This window comes from Quercus suber, unplaced genomic scaffold (assembly GCF_002906115.3).
Source record: "Quercus suber isolate HL8 unplaced genomic scaffold, Cork oak 2.0 scaffold_690, whole genome shotgun sequence".
In the NCBI taxonomy this organism is placed as follows: Eukaryota; Viridiplantae; Streptophyta; class Magnoliopsida; order Fagales; family Fagaceae; genus Quercus; species Quercus suber.
This window is the reverse complement of record NW_027070131.1, coordinates 181,060-198,042: the sequence shown is the minus strand read 5'-3', so window position 1 is coordinate 198,042 and position 16,983 is coordinate 181,060. Positions and strand designations below refer to the sequence as shown.

Here is a 16,983-nt window from a genome sequence, read left to right as displayed (position 1 = left end):
ACGGCAAAAACAAACAACAAACAGAATTAGGTCTCCTTCACTTCTCCTCTCCAAGAGCTTATAATAAATAATATTAAGGAGGGAAAAAGGGGAAAGAAACAGACAAAAGTAATATTTAGTAGGGCTGCTAAACATGATGGCCCAGTGCCAGTGGCTCTTTAGATTTTTTAATGGTGTGTGTTGAACTTGAACTTGCGCGTGCGCCGTCATGAAATTTCTTGGAAATTAAGGTGAAGCAGCCTGCTTGAATAACTAAATTTCATATTTTTGGTTTTGTGCGACAAAGGCAGGAATAGTAATAGGAATAGGATGGGTCAAGTGCAGAGCGAGGCGGCGGCGGCGGCGGTAGATAGTTTAGGAGAGCAGTTATCCCCTGCAGTAACACCACAATCGGATTCTCACGCTGCTGCTGCTGCTACTTCCTCCATAAACTTGGACTCCCTTATTGCTGGTACATAACTCTTAATCTATTTCTCCAACACCCCTCTGCCTCTTTCTATATATATAGTACATAACTCTGTCTTTGTACGCCTTATTTCTCATTTCATATCTCACGGGAATCCAATTATGGGTTTCATTTTCATGCCTTTCTTTTAATTGTTTTCGTCTTTTTTTTTTTTTTAAAGGAATTGCTTGTAGATCTTTTATAGCAGTAGTTTTAAATGTTGTGGAGGTGAACAAGGGTTATCATTAGTTGCTTTTTTAATTATAATTTTTATGGTATACAATATTACGTGTGTTTTAATTTAGATATCAGCATACTCCTATAATTAATCAACTGTAAGACTCGTTATCATTAATCCAACCCCCCAAAAAAGTTAATTAGGATTTTGGGATGCCGTTGATTTATTCTATTGTTAATATTTTCTTCTTTTATTTGTTACCAAAATGAAGTAGCTGTACCTGTGTAGTGTCAGTGTCTGTATGAAATCATGTCAAGTTGGTGCTTCTTTCTTCTAAACATGTGCAGAAAAGGATCAGCCAACCCAATTTTCTACTGATATATGTATAACACTTACAATCCTACCTTGTCATTTGACATGTAGCATGGAAGACTTAAATTGGGGCTCTTCAGAATTCAGACTAGGATACAAAAAATGACAAGAGGCATTTATGAAAGTAGAAGAGAACAAGAAAACAGTAAACTAAGAATAACAAACTTTAATTTATAATTTCAAGACACTTATTTTGTTTCAGGAAGCCAAGGTTTGCATTATTTTACAACTTTTGGTGGTATCTTATTTAAAAGACTTAAGCACACAATTTTTTGGTTATGCTGAGTCCCAGAATACTGGGATATAATTAAGTCACATTAATTTTAATAATAAACATATATAAACTCTCTTTCCACACCCCCCCCCCCCCCCCAAAAAAAAAAAATCCAAAAGAATTTGTACCACATAATGCATATGTTATAGAAATGCTGTTGTCTTCATTCTTGTATACCTTGTTGGATAATTATATTTAGAAATTGGTGCAATTTCTGACAATCCTGTCTTGTTTTGCATTTACAGAAGCTGCTGCATATGGCAATGATGAGAATGAGGTTGGTTCATTTTAAAGATTTGAACTTACTCCATTTAAAAAGTGAATAATTAAATTGAAATTTCCATTTTTCAGTCTCTCGAGGCAAAGGCTCAGAAAGCTTTAGAATGCCCTTGCATAGCTGACTTACGAAATGGTCAATGTGGATTTCAATTTTCAGAGGCATTCCTTTGCTTCCTCAAGAGTACGACTGAGGAAAAGGTAGTTTTGACCTAACACATGTGATTGTCTCTACTTTGTGCTGATGTTGGATCTCTTACATGCAAATAATTATTCCTGTATACCTTTTTTGTTAGGTTTTAAAAGTTTAGAATAATTAGCAAATCGTGAATACAAACTTGTCTAGATATAAATCCTAGAGTCTATAGGTATTATTAGACAATGCTCAAGATGATACAAGTCAAAATTCAAGAATATACAAGTTATAGAAAGAAGAGTTTAGAAACTGCCTAGTTCGATCGATTGAAAAACAGGCTCGACCGATCAAAACACGAGTCTGCAGAATTTTAAGTCGACCTAAATAGCAGTTCAAGCCCATTAAGGATTAGCAGCTCTCTAGAGTCTTTATTGAGTTGTGTGTTGAATCTTTTATGAGATTTAGAGGTGTTTACCTTCATACACACACATTGAGCTATCAAGATCAAGATTCACATCAAGAATTTGATGGTTGCTTCAGTTGCTGCATAAAAAACTTTAAAAAAATCTTAAACCTTTGAGTAAAGTTTCAAAGTCACAAGTAGGTGAACTTGTGGATCAAGGAAAGTAGTCCATGGACTTGGAGCTGTCACGTGGTCGTGGTAATAAGTTTTCTACTCGAACTAGTAATAGGATATTAGTGGTCTAAGTCTTATTGTACAAACTTCAATTCTTTTATAATGGATCTATTTTTACCTTGAGGATAGTTAGGTTAAATCCTCTTCAGGTTTTTTACCGGTTAAGTTTTCCTGGGTTATCATATCGTTGTGTTCTTTATATTTTTGCATTATTTACATGATATGAATTAAATGTGTTAACCTAGAACTGAATAATTTATTTAAGTAATCACTTTGCTAAATAACTAGGGTAAACAATTTGTGTTTAAGGGATCTAAAAACGAACATTTTCCATATTTTTACTCCCTATACTTTATGTCATAAAACTTAGTATGGCACTTTAAATATGATAAGGAAAAGTTAGGGATGGGGGAAGGAAAATAACACCTGAAAAAATGTATTGCATCGAAATTGATGCTGTCAAAATAAAACATACTACGTTCTTTTATGTAGGAAATACTGCAGTTCTGAAAAGCTGGCAGTAAATCATACATATTTAGATCCTGTTTCTTTTTGGTTACTTCAATGATCATTTGGCTACTGTGGAGATAGGAGAACATATTAGGATTTAGGAGTGTTTTCTTAATTTTTTAAATACTAATTAAGATGTTGATTGAATTTTCACGTCTCTCATCATCCCAGCTACCAAATGGCACATTGTTGGATTTGAGGGCTCATATATTTGTAGTTTGTTGGCATTTCTGCTATTTACATAACTTGATGCTGTCAATCTGCGCTTACAAGGTTGATGGCCAGGAAAATTTTAAGCTGGATGCTTGGGAAGTTAGGTACCATCGAGTCTTCCATCACCAGAGCATGGTGTTTGTAGGATCAGACTGAATTTGATAGCGTTCTATCAAGTTTTTATTATTTTTAAAAGAATCTCTCAACTTTTGAAGGCGGCTAACCTGTTACGTTTTTTTTCTTTGAAGGGCTCAGACTGTGTGCACCCATTTGTGGCTTTGCAGAAATGTATTAAAGCTTACCCCGATGCCTTCTCCAAGGACATTCTAGAAGAGGATGAAGTCAAGAAAGAGGAAAAGCCAACGGAAGAGTACAAAATCAGGCCTCCTCTATGGGCCAAGAAGTCCAAAACCTGAGCTCTAGAGAATATATGTTTTTCCCCTGCTACACCTAAATTTTTGCTTAGGAATCAGAAATGATTGAATCCTCTTTGTGAATAAAAGTAACTTTTGTTGTTACAAAGCAAAACAATGATTTATACTGGCATGGATAAAAAGATGCCCGACATTGTACCGTATATTTGTGATTTCACATCGGAATGTGAATTTTTCTCAATGGAGATCCACTGAAGCATACCCATAAGGACCAGATGATGAGGAAGATATGGCTGGGGATAAATGCAGTACTATTATGCATTTGTACTGGATTAAATGACAAAAATAATGGTATGATGAGAAATGACCAGGGTATGTGAACTTTGATTTGTAATAACAAAACTTAACTATAAGCGTGACAAGCCTTAGGTTTAAATTGTTCACAATATNTGAAAAAAAAAAAAAAAAAGCCAAAAATTAAAAGATACTAATTCACTTATTAGATTTTATTTTTATTATTATAATATAAATAAATAATATAACATTTCATCCATATCTACTACTCTCTCTCTATGTATATATATATATATATATATACACACACATGTCACTCTTCTCTAGGCATGACTTTCGGTGGTGCTTTTGGTCTTCCAAGTTCCAACCTTCTTTAATTAATGTACAACTGCTGCCTCTTCCTTCTCTTTCTCCGTACGCCATTCTATTTTCACTTTACATTTCTTTCTTCTTCTTGGAGGAATCTCTAATTGTTATCCATCACAAATTTGTTTTCTAGGTGAGAAATCTTCCACCTTGTTTTTATTATTTTTATTTTTAACTTCTACTCTTAATCTTCATCGTTACTGGATGTGTTTGATTTGATTCTTGCTGCACTCGTTTCAATTGTTAACAACTCTTCTATGTACTTATGTTCTGTTCTCTTAGCATTTTATCTTCTTATGCCCATTCAATTTGCATATAGTGTATTTCGTTTTCTTCATAATCTTCTTTTCTTTTTCTTTTTTCATGCCAGAAAAGGTGGGACCAAAATCATCTTCTTCTTTTTTAAGTTACTTGTGAAAATTATTCACTAAGTGTACAACTTTCACTCCCTCTTGTTTGGATTAGGAAACTGGAGGGTTGGTGGTGCTTTTCAATTTGATGGGAATTTATACTTATATCTAAAGCTCTTTTTTTGATTAATATACTCTCACCATAACAAAACACTTTTATATTATATAATAATAATAGGTGATTGCATTTCCTATTTCTAAGACTGCATTTTACTTGCCAATTCATTTTATCTTTTTTAAAATAAAAAAATAAAAAAAAAATTTTATTCATGATGATGATGGAAATGGTAGAATTTTTCATTTATAAATTTTCTAGGTTAGCTGGATAAGCCTTTAATTTTGTCAAAGTGAAGCCTTTCAATTTTGTGAAAGAAGACACTGTGTTGAAATAATGACAGTTGACTCCTTGAGGTAGTCTGCAAGGATTGTTTGGCTTTGTGCTTCTGATTGCATTCAGTTGTGACCTGTGAAAGATGAATATTGCTTCTGATCTTGTTGCTTTCTTATTATTATTATTATTATTATTCTCAATATTTTTTCCCCTTTTGGAAGATATTTGTTAATAACCATATTCAACCAAATCATTGCATTCGTTTTCCTTCATCTGCTTGCATTTTATTAAACTCTCTCCATCACTTGCTTTTTAAAAGATAGATTTCTTTCCGGAAGTTTTTAGAATAAATTTTTTCTGAGTAAAATGTTTCTCCTATTGAAATCCATTCCTTTATGACTTGTAGAATATATATGGGCTAAGTTGAGTATTTCATGGGAGGTATAGATGACAATGAACCCCCGTTGAAACGACCAAAAGTTCCCTTGGGAGATTCAAATAGCTTTTCAGGAGACTCACTTCTTACACAGTCTGCCGCTTGCTCTTTGGGAGACTTGATGGCTAGGCCTCTACCCTCCCAAGGGGATGAAGAAACGGTTGGTTCAAAAGGAGTCATCAAAAGATCCGAATTCATCAAAATTATAACTAGAGCATTATATTCACTTGGATATGATAAGAGTGGGGCCCTTTTAGAGGAAGAATCAGGAATACCATTGCACACTTCAGTGGTTAATTTGCTTATGCAGCAAGTGAGGGATGGAAAATGGAATGAATCTGTGGCCACATTGCATACAATTGGGGATTTAGATGAAACAACTGTAAAATCAGCATCTTTCCTGATGTTGGAGCAGAAGTTCCTTGAACTTCTGAGAATTGATGAAGTGACCGATGCTTTAGATACTCTTAGGAATGAAATTGTCCCTCTTTGTGTCAATGTGAGCCAAGTTCATGAGCTTACTGCCTGCATTGTCTCTCCTTCATGGAGTGAAATTCTTGGGCTTTCCAGCCATGATACTGATGTTGCAAGGTCACGGTCAAAGATTTTGGAGAAACTACAGAAGTTACTTCCTGCGGCAGTCATGATACCTGAAAAAAGGTTAGAACATCTAGTTGAGCAAACTCTTGATGTGCAACGAGATGATTGTGTGTTTCACAACACTCTGGATGGTGATTTGTCTTTGTATTCGGATCATCATTGTGGGAGAAGGCAGATTCCTTCTCAAACATTACAGGTTAGAGTGCCTCTGGATATGTGGATCTTTGCTTCTATGAGTGTGTGTGTATTTTTTACTCCCTTGGATGTTTCATTGGCCAATAAACAATCTAACTATTAGGCATTATTTGTTGAGCATATGAAAGATAATGCAGTTGTTGATTTGTTGAGATGGTTTATTTATCAAAAGCGGCAGGAGACATGAGTGAACTTTTGATTTGTTTTCCCCAACTATATCATGTGGCATCTCTAGAATAAAAACTGTTCTTGCCTGTATTCAGAATTGCTGGTATTTTTTAATTTTTAAAATGTTAGTATGTAGGTTGGAGAAGGTTAGTTTTTTAATGACTTCTGTGTTGCATTAGTGTGGAGCTAACTGCTATTACTGTAGCTTTTCATGTCTGACAAAATGTCATGGCAGAGGAGCCTATAACATTCACTGAGGCATGTTGGATTTTGACACCTCCTTAGCCCAGCAACATGGCATGAGATATTGGAAAATGAAATTTTAGTTGACTTTGTCAGCATCGTTACTTACATAAGAACAATTTAAATTGTTGGCTATATAATATATATTTTTTTATGAGAGTAAATAATGTAATGATTTTGAATTTTAGTAGTGAAGGTCCATTTTGAAGATACTGGAACATGAATGGGAGTCAGAGGAAATTACACAAGTATAATTTATTGCTAATTTGCAAATTTTTTTCTAAAAAATTGAATAAATTGATATTATTTAGTAAGCAATGACATTCTTTATTTCTCTTTTCTTTTTGAATGAAACCTGAAATGTCAGCCGCAGTCTCTCAAAAAGGTTGCTGTAAGTAAAGGTCCTCAGTTTTTTTTGAGAGACCTTCAACATACTTACAGCAACCTTTATGAGACTGAATGTCCTTAGTTTTAAGTTGTGCTCATATTTGGAATACTGAACATCCTTGATTTTAATTGTTTTCAAATTTTCTTCAGCATACTAATATAATTATCCTTTTCTGTTTTGGATACTGTTATCTTGATAAAATCATATTAACCCCTTATCTTGCATGTTTGTGTCAATTTTAATTTCCTTTGTTAGGTTGTTAATCATAACCCCATTGTGAATCATCACTACCTGGGCATTGCCATTGCAGCCATCATCACTGTGATTGTTACACTTATAAGTATCGGCATATATGACTTGTTGAATTTAAGCTGCCTATGCAATCTATTTGTGATTTTGTCTTGTGTGCCTGAAATGGACTGCAAGTTTGCTGTTATGAGTTCTTCACCAATTACTTGGGTGAATCAATTTGAAAATTTTGCTTGTTGAATTTAACAGGTACTGCAAGCACATAGAGATGAAGTTTGGTTTTTGGAATTTTCACATAATGGGAAATATCTCGCTTCATCATCAAAAGATCGATCAGCAATTATATGGGAGGTAACTTTATGATTTTCTTAATGAATATTGGCTTTTAACCATTGACACAGAATAAATGAACCTTTTTTTTGATAATTAAATAACTGAACCATTTAATCTCTCAGGCTCTCTCTCTCTCTCTAATTTGTTGTTAGTTGCATCAAGTATCAGCATTCTGGCCTATCTCTTTGAATTGGTTAGGGGATGATCTTAGTAGATTGGTTCAAGATGAAGTCCTTTGCTATATGCTTTTTGCAAATGATATAGTTTTAGTGGATGAAACTATACCTAGAATTAATGTCAAGTTAGAAATTTGGAGAGGTCTTTCAGCTAAGTAGGAGTTAAACAAAGTCCATGGAATGTAAGTTTAATAAAAGTAGAAACAAAGATGAAGTGATTGTAAGACTTGATGATCAAGAGATACCAAAGAGTGTGTGCTTTTGATATCTTGGATCAATTGTTCATAAAGATGGAGAGATTATGATGAATTATAGGTTAAGAGCATGGTAGATGAATGGAGAAGCGCAGTAGGAGTATTGTATGATTGAAAATATACCAATTAATTTAAAAAGAAAATTTTAGATGACTGACGACTAATTCTGCTTTATGGTACTGAATTTTGGTTTATTAAGAAGCTAATTTGCTTATAAAATGTGTGTAATTGAAATAAAAACATTAAAATGGATAAGTGGAAATACAAGATAGGATTTGAAATAAATAAATTCACAAGACGGGTGACCCCTAATGATTACAAGATAAGGGAGGGTCGCTTGAGATGGTTTGGTAAGGTACAGAGGAGAGCGATTAACGCAGTGAGGAAAACTGAGTTGATTTAAGTTGAAGGACAAAAAAAGTAGGAATACCTAAAGTAAAACTTGTAGAATTACTAACAAAGGACTTGTCAATTAAGAATGTGACAAAGAGTATGGTTTGGATAGGATAGAATGATGGGGAAATTACACTTTACCCCTCTAAACTATACCCACTTTTACATTTACCTCCTAAACTATGAGAATGCACACTTACTCCCTTAAACTATTCACACTTTACACCCCACTGTTAAGTTAGCTGTTAACTTGGATAAAAATTATACATGTGCAAGTCACATGACTTTTTCACAAGTGGCATCCAATTAAAAGACTGAATTTCCCCCATCTTTAATCTCTTAAAATAGAATAGGTCCCTCACGTGTTCTCTGGAACTCACTCCCTTCCATCCTTGTGTCTTCTTCCTCGATTCCTCTGCACAAGAGACTAAAATGGCTGATATAAGAAATGGGCTGGTCGAGTAAAATGCTTCTAAAGGGAGCCTGACAATACTCCGTGCACACCAATCCGCAAATAAAAGAAGCACTGTCAAGAAGCTTATAAGTCCAGTATTGATTGAAACCCCCAGTTTAATCCTGCAATTATAGTACTTACTAAAATCACTAATGAGAGTGTCAAAAGTTTTTCTATTAGACCTTCTTGTGATTATGGCTTGCAACAAGTAGTGCTTTTTTATTCTCGAGAATCTGAAACTGCAATTTACTACCATATGATTGGATTGCCATTATAACATCTTCAAGGGAAAAACCATACCCTTTCTATATAGAGTTTCACATTGGCCTTTACATATAATCTAGCTGCTGCAATACTTGCTTGTTCTCTTATTTGGACTAATTATGACTTCTCCTGTTTTCAGTTCCTTATTCCCTTCTGTATATGTGCTAACTTTTACATGTACACGAATGTGCGTACTCATATTAATTACTAATTTTGTAGGAAACTGCTGTAGTTATTTATGCAAATTATGGTCAATTGATCAACCGTGAACCTCTTCCTTTGGGGCTTAAGGATTGTTAAGGTCACACTGTAACGTTATTTTTTATATTAGTAACTTACACATGCACACAATGAGTCTTGAACCTATGGCCTTACCTTCACCCACACTATTGAGAGGAAGAAGTGCCATTTTTTTTTTTAGTTAGAGCACATTGGCTCCTTGTAACTTTATTGCTAGTAGGTGGCATCATAGGTAGTAGACCCGGTATTGTGTTTTGATTGGGACTCTTTTTCTCTCTAGGCCCTCAAATCTAGGATTTGTTATCCTAGTTAAAGCTATTCACAACCTAATACAAGACATGCTTTACAAAACTAGCTACTTGGAAGCAAACCAAGGGGAGGAGACCTTTGTTGAAATGAAAGCTTATGCTCTTTTCTCTTCCATTTTATTCTTGATTTCCTCTTCTCTTCTCTCACCCTTTACTAGTGATGGGATGTCTACATTGCTGACTTTCTCGTCCCCTTGTGCACTTGATATAATTGAATTTGCCAACTTAACCTTTTGAAGGAACATTTGAAAAATGAGAATTGAGTTAGAGAAATACCTCACAATTGATGCTATGCTATTGGATACTTATGGCTTGTGTCTATGATTTTCAGGCCCAGTTGTCATGGATATGTCAGGTTATTCTGAAAAGGGTTTCAAAAGAAAACTAGCTGTTCAGGCCCTTTTTGGAAAGGTTTTCTATCTGTCTGAGGTAAGTGGCTTAACAGTCGTTGCATTGACTTTTTAACAACACTACATTGCTTGCTGTTATTAATGCATATATCTCGCTCTTGTTAGTATAGTGTACTTTTTTACCCTTTTATGTTAATTTTTCAATGTAATTTAATTCTGTGACTGGTTGAAAAACTGCCTCAAGAAAGGGGAAAACAAAAGTTTTACTTGGAATTCTTTTGGCCCTTGTTCCTCTTTGAAGTTTAAAACAAGTTTGCAAGAGTTAAACTGCCTGTCTCAAGCATATCAAGTAAAGGTTTATACCTTCAAATGGTTGAGTAGATCAGTAGATGTTAAGGTTTATGGCTTTAAAAGTATGGATAACCAGCTTTACTGTATTATTGGGCCCCTCAAAACATTCTTGAATAGAAATGGTTTTTGATTTCTGAATGAAGAAGACACGTATATGTCAGATTTGGCACTGGGCTCCATGATCCTGAATTTTTATTCCTAATGGAGCATAGTACATATCTGTCATTCATGTTAGAATTCCCAGTATATTGTTGTGCACTTAACTTGCATATGATTGTGCCGGCTAAGTCCATCCTTTGTTGGAAGAACATTAAAATCAGCAACAGATCTAAATATCTTTACTATGAATTTCTAAATTCTGACTTTTAGCTTATGTTCTTTTGGGGGTGAAAGGGGATGGGTCGTTCAAACCAATTTGCATGTAAGAATTCCCAGTATATTGTTGTGCACTAAACTTGCATATGATTGTTCTGGTTAATTAAAATTTTGGTCAAACAAGTAGTTTCAAACTGACTTGATTACTTTGAACTTAATTTGTGGCTTGCTCTGGATTTTAATGCATTGAAATTGATCATACTTTTGTTTGACTTTCTGGGCCAGCTGCCGGAGTTCTGTTCAAGAGATAGCTCCTTGGTTGTCAAGGAAATTTTTGGGGTTACAGAGTATGCCTCGATCCTTAATTTTGGACTTTTTGGTTCTCATAAAGAAACAAAGGAGTTAAAAGTGCTATAAATTGTCATTTTGACACATTTAACTCTGCAGTTTTCTTTCTGTGATACTTTAAAATCATTGTTTGAGGTGCTCACTCATTTTTTGTTTTTTCCTCCCTCAGTGATGATGCAGACAAACTTAGGATACACACTCTCTCTGAAGCTGGGGATATGGATTCGCTTGAGAAGATGGTTGACGGTTCAGATTCAGAAGATTCTAGTGAGGAATCACCTTCTGCTCCTTGATTCACATGTGCAAATTCGAAGATTCTAGTGAGGAATCACCTTCTGCTTATGGATCCACATGTGCAATTTCACTTACTATTTAGCGCAGAATGCTTTTAAGAAAGGTTGTGGGGGCTTTTTCACTTACTGGGATGGTGTTATTGAAACTTGGTTACGGGTTTGAGCTATGTTTTTAACAAGTCCTGTAAACTTGAAAAGTTTGATGAGTGCATCAGTTCAGATTCTATCATAGGTCACTTTTAAGGAGTGTGTATGATTTCAATATTGGTTGGGAATTTTCAGTACCTGAAAATCAGTGAGGTTCCATTGACATGCCGAATATTTTGGCTTCAAAAGATAAAGGTGAATTGCAATTTATTATTTTTATTCATTAGGACTGGCTTTTGTTATTGTGATTCTTGTGACAGATATTCTTTGTTCAAATGACAAGATGCTTGGAGGTATATAATATAAGTGATTAAAACCAGCAGCTTTTGGCTGGTTTGTGATTTAAAATCCTTTGCTTGGAAGTGGACGTTAGATTATCAAGTTAATGTAATTGACACACCAATTTGTAAGCTAAAAAATTGATGATAATTATAGTCTTTTCCAATTTTAGTTTATCAAGTTAATGCATGCCACTTAATAGTTAATACACGGGTGTGGTTAGTTGGACCGACTATGGGCCAAATCCAATTCAAAGTAGGAATAGGAATCCTAATTCGGGTCATAGTGGTTTATGTAAAAGACACAATTCCTAATTTACCCTCGTATCTATGTCTATATAAACAGCAGAGAGCACCATCATTCATACACACACCAAAAAAAAGTTTTATTTTCAGGAAGAGAGAGCGAGCAAGCGAGACTGAGACTGAGACAGAGTACATAGACAGAATAGAGAGTAAGCTTAGGTAACTATTCTTAGAATCCTTAAACCTTTTTGTTTTCTCTCTATTATTACTGAATTCTTAGCTCTGTAATCTGTTGTTGTTTCACGTTGTGTTTTAAGATAGTCGGTTTGATTTTGATTCACCCTCTATGGATTCATTGAATTTTCCACCAACAAAACTTATTTTTATTTTTATGATTTCATTGATTTTACTTTACCCGAAGTGATGTTTGAATGCAGTTTTGTTAGTTATTCTGAGTTTTGAGTGTAGATTTATGGTTGGTTGTCTCTGAAAAATTTGAAGAGACTGTTGAAGATACTCTTAACAGCATCATTTGTGGGAAATAATAGAATTTGGTGATCTCTGCTCGTATGCAATTGTACTATGGAGCTGCTTGTAAGATGATGAGATACATGGGAAATCAGCAAGACCATTAACCAGACTTAATTAAGTAGCATGAAAGTTATATTTTGTTTTTTTATCATTAACATCACTTTTATTATATATATGCACCAATTACAATATGTTAAGTTTAGATGTGATAAATGTTGTGTTATGAGATTTTTATCAAATAGTCTTGTGATACAAAAAATAGGTATTGTTAACGAATCCTTTAAAGTACGTCTTATAAAATAATAAATATTTAATTATAAGCTATAAAGCATATGTTTAAAAAAATGAAAATACACTTATCAATAGTTTATTGATAAGTAGGAGCACTTATCAATAGTTTATTGATAGCGAGTGGGGGATTCAAGATTCTAGAGCTTTTTGACACCTTCCAAAGCCAAAAGACTTTGATGGTAGGGCCTCCTGTATTTTCAAGCGTACATGACAATATCAGAACACTGGATGTGTGTAAAATGTAAACCTATGGAAAAAATTAACCAGTCCTCATGGCTTATATTGAGGGGGACCGACCAAACGTAGATCAGCATTGTCGGTGATCAATATGTTTCTCATCACTATAGTCTTTTGTGTCGACTATGGGCCAAAATCCAATTGAAAGTAGGAATAGGAAATCCTAATTCGAATCATAGTCGGTTTGTTAATGCCTTGAATCCCAAGTTTCTTAGAATAGAAAGACACAATTCCATATCTATATAAACAGCAGAGAGTGCCACATTCATACACACTCAAAAAAAAAAAAGTTTCATTGTGAGAGAAAGGGAGTGAGTAAGCAAGACTGATACTGAGAGATTGCCGGTAACTATTCTTAGAATCCTTAGACCTTTTTTGCTTTCTCTGTTTTATTATTGGATTCTTAGCTCTGTAATCTGCTGTTGTTTCATGTTGTGTTTTAAGATAGTTGGTCTATAGGTCTGTTTGATTTTGATTCACCCTCTATGAATTCATTGAATTTTTCACCAATAAAACTTTTATTTTTTCGATGATTTCATTGTTTTTACTTTACCTAAGAATTGATGTTTGAATGCAGTTTAGTTAGTTATTTTGAGTTTTGAGTGAAGTTTTATGGTTGGTTGTATCTGAAATTGTGATTTTTAGATAAGTTTGAACGACCCTCTATTTATTTGTCTTCGTATTACTTACATGGTTTGAATTTAGCTTTTGTTAATTAACTGGTTACTCATGTTTTAAGTGGAAATCATATTTTATCTGAAATTCTGATTTGCAGTTTGATTTTATTTTCCCTGTAATTTGTTTGACTTTTTGTGATTTTCCACTAAGTGATATTTGAATGTAGTTTTGTTAATCTCATTAACCGGTTAGATATAATTAACCATATAAATATGTTTTAACTTTTAAGTGGAATGTGCTCGAAACTATATACAATTTGCAGTTAGATTCAGAAAATGAAATTGGAATAAGTTATGCACCTTATTTTTTATTATTATCTATACTGTAGGGATAAGAGCCCAAATTTGTATACTGGGCCATGGGCCCTATTTGAGGATGTGGATATGTTCGAGGAGGAGTAAATGATTAGAGAGGCCCCAGAATGAAGAATCATGTAAGGAAAGGGTGGAGTAATATAGTCCGAGGAGGTTATCCTTCTCGGATAAGATGAATATCGGTCAAGCAAGTACTTGAGCGATTTAGGTGACCTTCCAGGAATTTCCAACGATAAGAATGAACTTTAGGCACGTACAAAGAGGATAAGAATACAGAAATATCTAAAAGAAAAGCTGCTACCACCGCATTAAATACACTGCAGTAACTTTTCTGGCCGCATTTATGTGAAGAAGACCCCTGAACAATGCAGTCTCAACCACCACCATTCACAGAGAGCCAAAGAAGATGCCTGATAGGACATATACTCTAGTGAAGGCTTATATGATTAATAAGTGTACGATCAAGATGATCTGAAATGAAACTATATAATGTAAAAGACCTTTCATAAGAAAGGGATTGGAAAGGATAGTGAAAATAGAGAGAAAAAGAATTACTGTAGCATTAAGGGTTGTATTAGCTTTTAGGAACAGTAGTTCAAGTAATAGTTCATCTCCTCAGACACTTATTTTATCAAGTTTTACTTGTGTTTCTGTGTTTGTTCATCTTTTAAATCCATACTAGTCATTGTCCAATTCACAAATAGCTTAGCTGTTTCACCCACTCTCTACAAATTCATTGTATTAGGCTCATTGGGCTCACATCCCACATCTTTGGGCTTGGGTACAAATCGAGACCCTACAAATACTATCTATAAGAGGATTTCCCTCTTTAGATTGGATTTTTATTTGGTTCAGAAGTACCCATAAACCCTACGTTTAATAGGAACAAAATTTGAGAACAATCTGGTAAAAATATATTTCCAACTTCACGTAAAATACCTACAAAATAGGACACTCTCCTACTAATCAATGTTTTCAAAACAAACTTATCCATAAATTTGAAAAAAAAAAATTTAAATCTCATTCCACTTTGATATTTCCCTCAAAACCATATAAACTAGACCCACCCCCCTCCCCCCCCAAAAAAAAAAAAGCCTCATCGCACGTGCAAAGCGCATGTGATGAGGCTAGTTATTAATGAGGATCACACAACACAAAATTCTTATCAACTCAATTCAACCAAATCATTCTAGACTCAATTCAAGCATGTTCAGAACACCTAAGTCTCTGTTTGGGAACAATGGACCGAACTAGACCAAATGGACCTAGTTGAACCAAATGGTATGAACTGGACCGAAGTAGACCGGTTGCACCAAGGTGGACCTAATGGACTGAAATGGGCCAAAAGGACCTAATCGGACTGAATAGACTAAAGTGGGCCTAAGGGATCGACGTGGACCAAAATAGACCAAAGAGACCTAGTGAACAAAGTGGATTGAATGGACTGAAGTGGTCAGAATTGGAACGAAATGGACCAAACTGGATCAAAGTGGACTGAATGAACCAAAGTGAACTGAATTGGACTGAAGTGGACCTACTTGGACCGAAATGGACTAAATTGGACCAAAGTGGATGTTTATTATCTCTTTCTCTTTAAATTAATGAAAATGACATATGGTTCTTTAAGTAGGAAAAGAACTGGAACCTTCAAAATGGCCTTAAATACTACATTAGCATATGAATATTAACACAGTGGTGAAAATTAAAATTTATTTTTTTAAGTGAGTATAAACAAAAAATAAAATAAAGTCTCCACCAAAAATGTTTGTGTTACTTGTATTTTCTATTATAAGTTACATTACGGTTTAAGAATATGTAAAGTCTTGGTAATAAAAATTGATGAACCTATTATGATTGGTAAGTTACAATTATATATATATATATATATATATAAATTAAAAATGATGAAAAGAAAATAATAACATGACCGCTAATATAATTCAACAAAAGCGTAGCAATAATAAATATTATGTTTCAAATATTAGATTTTATATAAATATGTAACGTATTAATCAACCATTATTAAATAAATGTGATCAGATCGGCCAATATTCTTGAGGAGAAATGTAGTTTACTTAATTTTTTGCCATTTTGAATGATACATATTAGCCATTCACCAATGATAATGTAACCTAACTTCCTCTTTGCAAGCTGATCATTCAAGACTAAAACTTAAGAAAATAATTTAGTTCATCAGCGGGCAATAGTTTACTTTTTGGCATTGCAGCCCCCACCAAATTAAAGAGAGAGAGAGAGAGAGAACAAAAAAAAAAAAACGAAATAATGTCACTTGGTTGCTCTATCATAAAGTGCAAAATTTCTTGCTTCTCTAGGACTGCAATAGTAGATGTCATTGAAACATTACGAGTGAAAAGTAGAGAAGGCCATTTGCATGTAAAAAAGAGTAATGCTAAAGTTACATAAAATGACACAATTTGTCCACATGGCGAGTAGTGAATAGTAAAGGTGTGTTCCCACATTAACTCACCATCACACCTCTACCGTTTATAACTCACCACACCACTTATAACTCACCACATGAACGAGTTGTAGCACAAATTATATTATTTTATGTATCTCTAGTGTTATTCTGTAAGAAACGTTGCAATGTATGACCAACTTGTAGCTTAAATATAAAAAGACTCTTTGACATGGTTGGATAAAGCCACCGCATTTGAATTCTTGCAACACTGCAAATGGACCACTTGTAATTATTTTTTTTTTTTTCTTTTGAGTTTTGATTACGGGATCTTTGGGCATTTTTTTTGGCCAAATATTCAGTTTTTTGTAAATATATATTACTTAAAATTCTCTACTCGAAGTTATTTTATTATCTAGCCCTTTTTGGAACTTGAGTTTGTCAAACTCGATTCTTGAATTCCAAGTAAAAAGTAAGGCACATACACATCTTTTTGTCTTGTTAGATGAAATGTATACAGGAAGTTAATTTATGAATGGTCCACTCACTCTTTATTAACATTTGGTGAAAGTTGAATCGTGAACCTAGTACTAGATGATAATGTTTCCAATTAGATTGTACAGTCGACCTTGCTACACTTTTTTACTTTTTTTTTTTTTTTTTTTTTT

At 34.1% G+C, this 16,983-nt stretch overlaps 2 protein-coding genes across 4 annotated transcripts; both read left to right on the top strand.

The window, feature by feature from the left end:
- The first annotated feature begins 58 nt into the window (after positions 1-58).
- LOC112040804 (mitochondrial intermembrane space import and assembly protein 40 homolog) lies at positions 59-3,660 on the top strand. 3 transcript variants are annotated; one of them, XM_065766205.1, is made up of 5 exons: positions 59-451; positions 1,515-1,546; positions 1,621-1,746; positions 3,000-3,145; positions 3,290-3,383. In XM_065766205.1, the coding sequence occupies exons 1-5, from the start codon at positions 310-312 to the stop codon at positions 3,369-3,371; spliced, it is 528 nt and encodes a 175-aa protein (XP_065622277.1). In that variant the 5' UTR covers positions 59-309; the 3' UTR covers positions 3,372-3,383. The 3 variants fall into 3 exon arrangements, with proteins under 3 accessions (XP_065622277.1, XP_023929470.1, XP_023929469.1); XM_024073702.2 differs by lacking the exon at positions 3,000-3,145 and having other exon boundaries at positions 71-451; positions 3,297-3,410; XM_024073701.2 differs by lacking the exon at positions 3,000-3,145 and having other exon boundaries at positions 84-451; positions 3,290-3,660.
- A 348-nt stretch (positions 3,661-4,008) lies between these two features.
- LOC112008256 (WD repeat-containing protein 26 homolog) lies at positions 4,009-11,544 on the top strand. Its single transcript, XM_024040593.2, has 6 exons — positions 4,009-4,208; positions 5,223-6,048; positions 7,345-7,446; positions 9,849-9,946; positions 10,819-10,880; positions 11,051-11,544. Exons 2-4 carry the CDS (start codon positions 5,251-5,253, stop codon positions 9,903-9,905), a joined length of 957 nt encoding a protein of 318 aa, XP_023896361.1. The 5' UTR covers positions 4,009-4,208; positions 5,223-5,250; the 3' UTR covers positions 9,906-9,946; positions 10,819-10,880; positions 11,051-11,544.
- Positions 11,545-16,983: the final 5,439 nt, after the last annotated feature.

Coding starts and splice junctions, on each gene's coding strand:
- LOC112040804 (XM_065766205.1), top strand. CDS start 310: ATGGGTCAAGTGCAGAGCGAGGCGGCGGCGGCGGCGGTAGATAGTTTA. Junction 1,547..1,620: donor ATGGCAATGATGAGAATGAG/GTTGGTTCATTT, acceptor TCCATTTTTCAG/TCTCTCGAGGCAAAGGCTCA. Junction 1,747..2,999: donor AGAGTACGACTGAGGAAAAG/GTAGTTTTGACC, acceptor TCATCATCCCAG/CTACCAAATGGCACATTGTT.
- LOC112008256 (XM_024040593.2), top strand. CDS start 5,251: ATGGGAGGTATAGATGACAATGAACCCCCGTTGAAACGACCAAAAGTT. Junction 6,049..7,344: donor TTCCTTCTCAAACATTACAG/GTTAGAGTGCCT, acceptor TGAATTTAACAG/GTACTGCAAGCACATAGAGA. Junction 7,447..9,848: donor GATCAGCAATTATATGGGAG/GTAACTTTATGA, acceptor TATGATTTTCAG/GCCCAGTTGTCATGGATATG.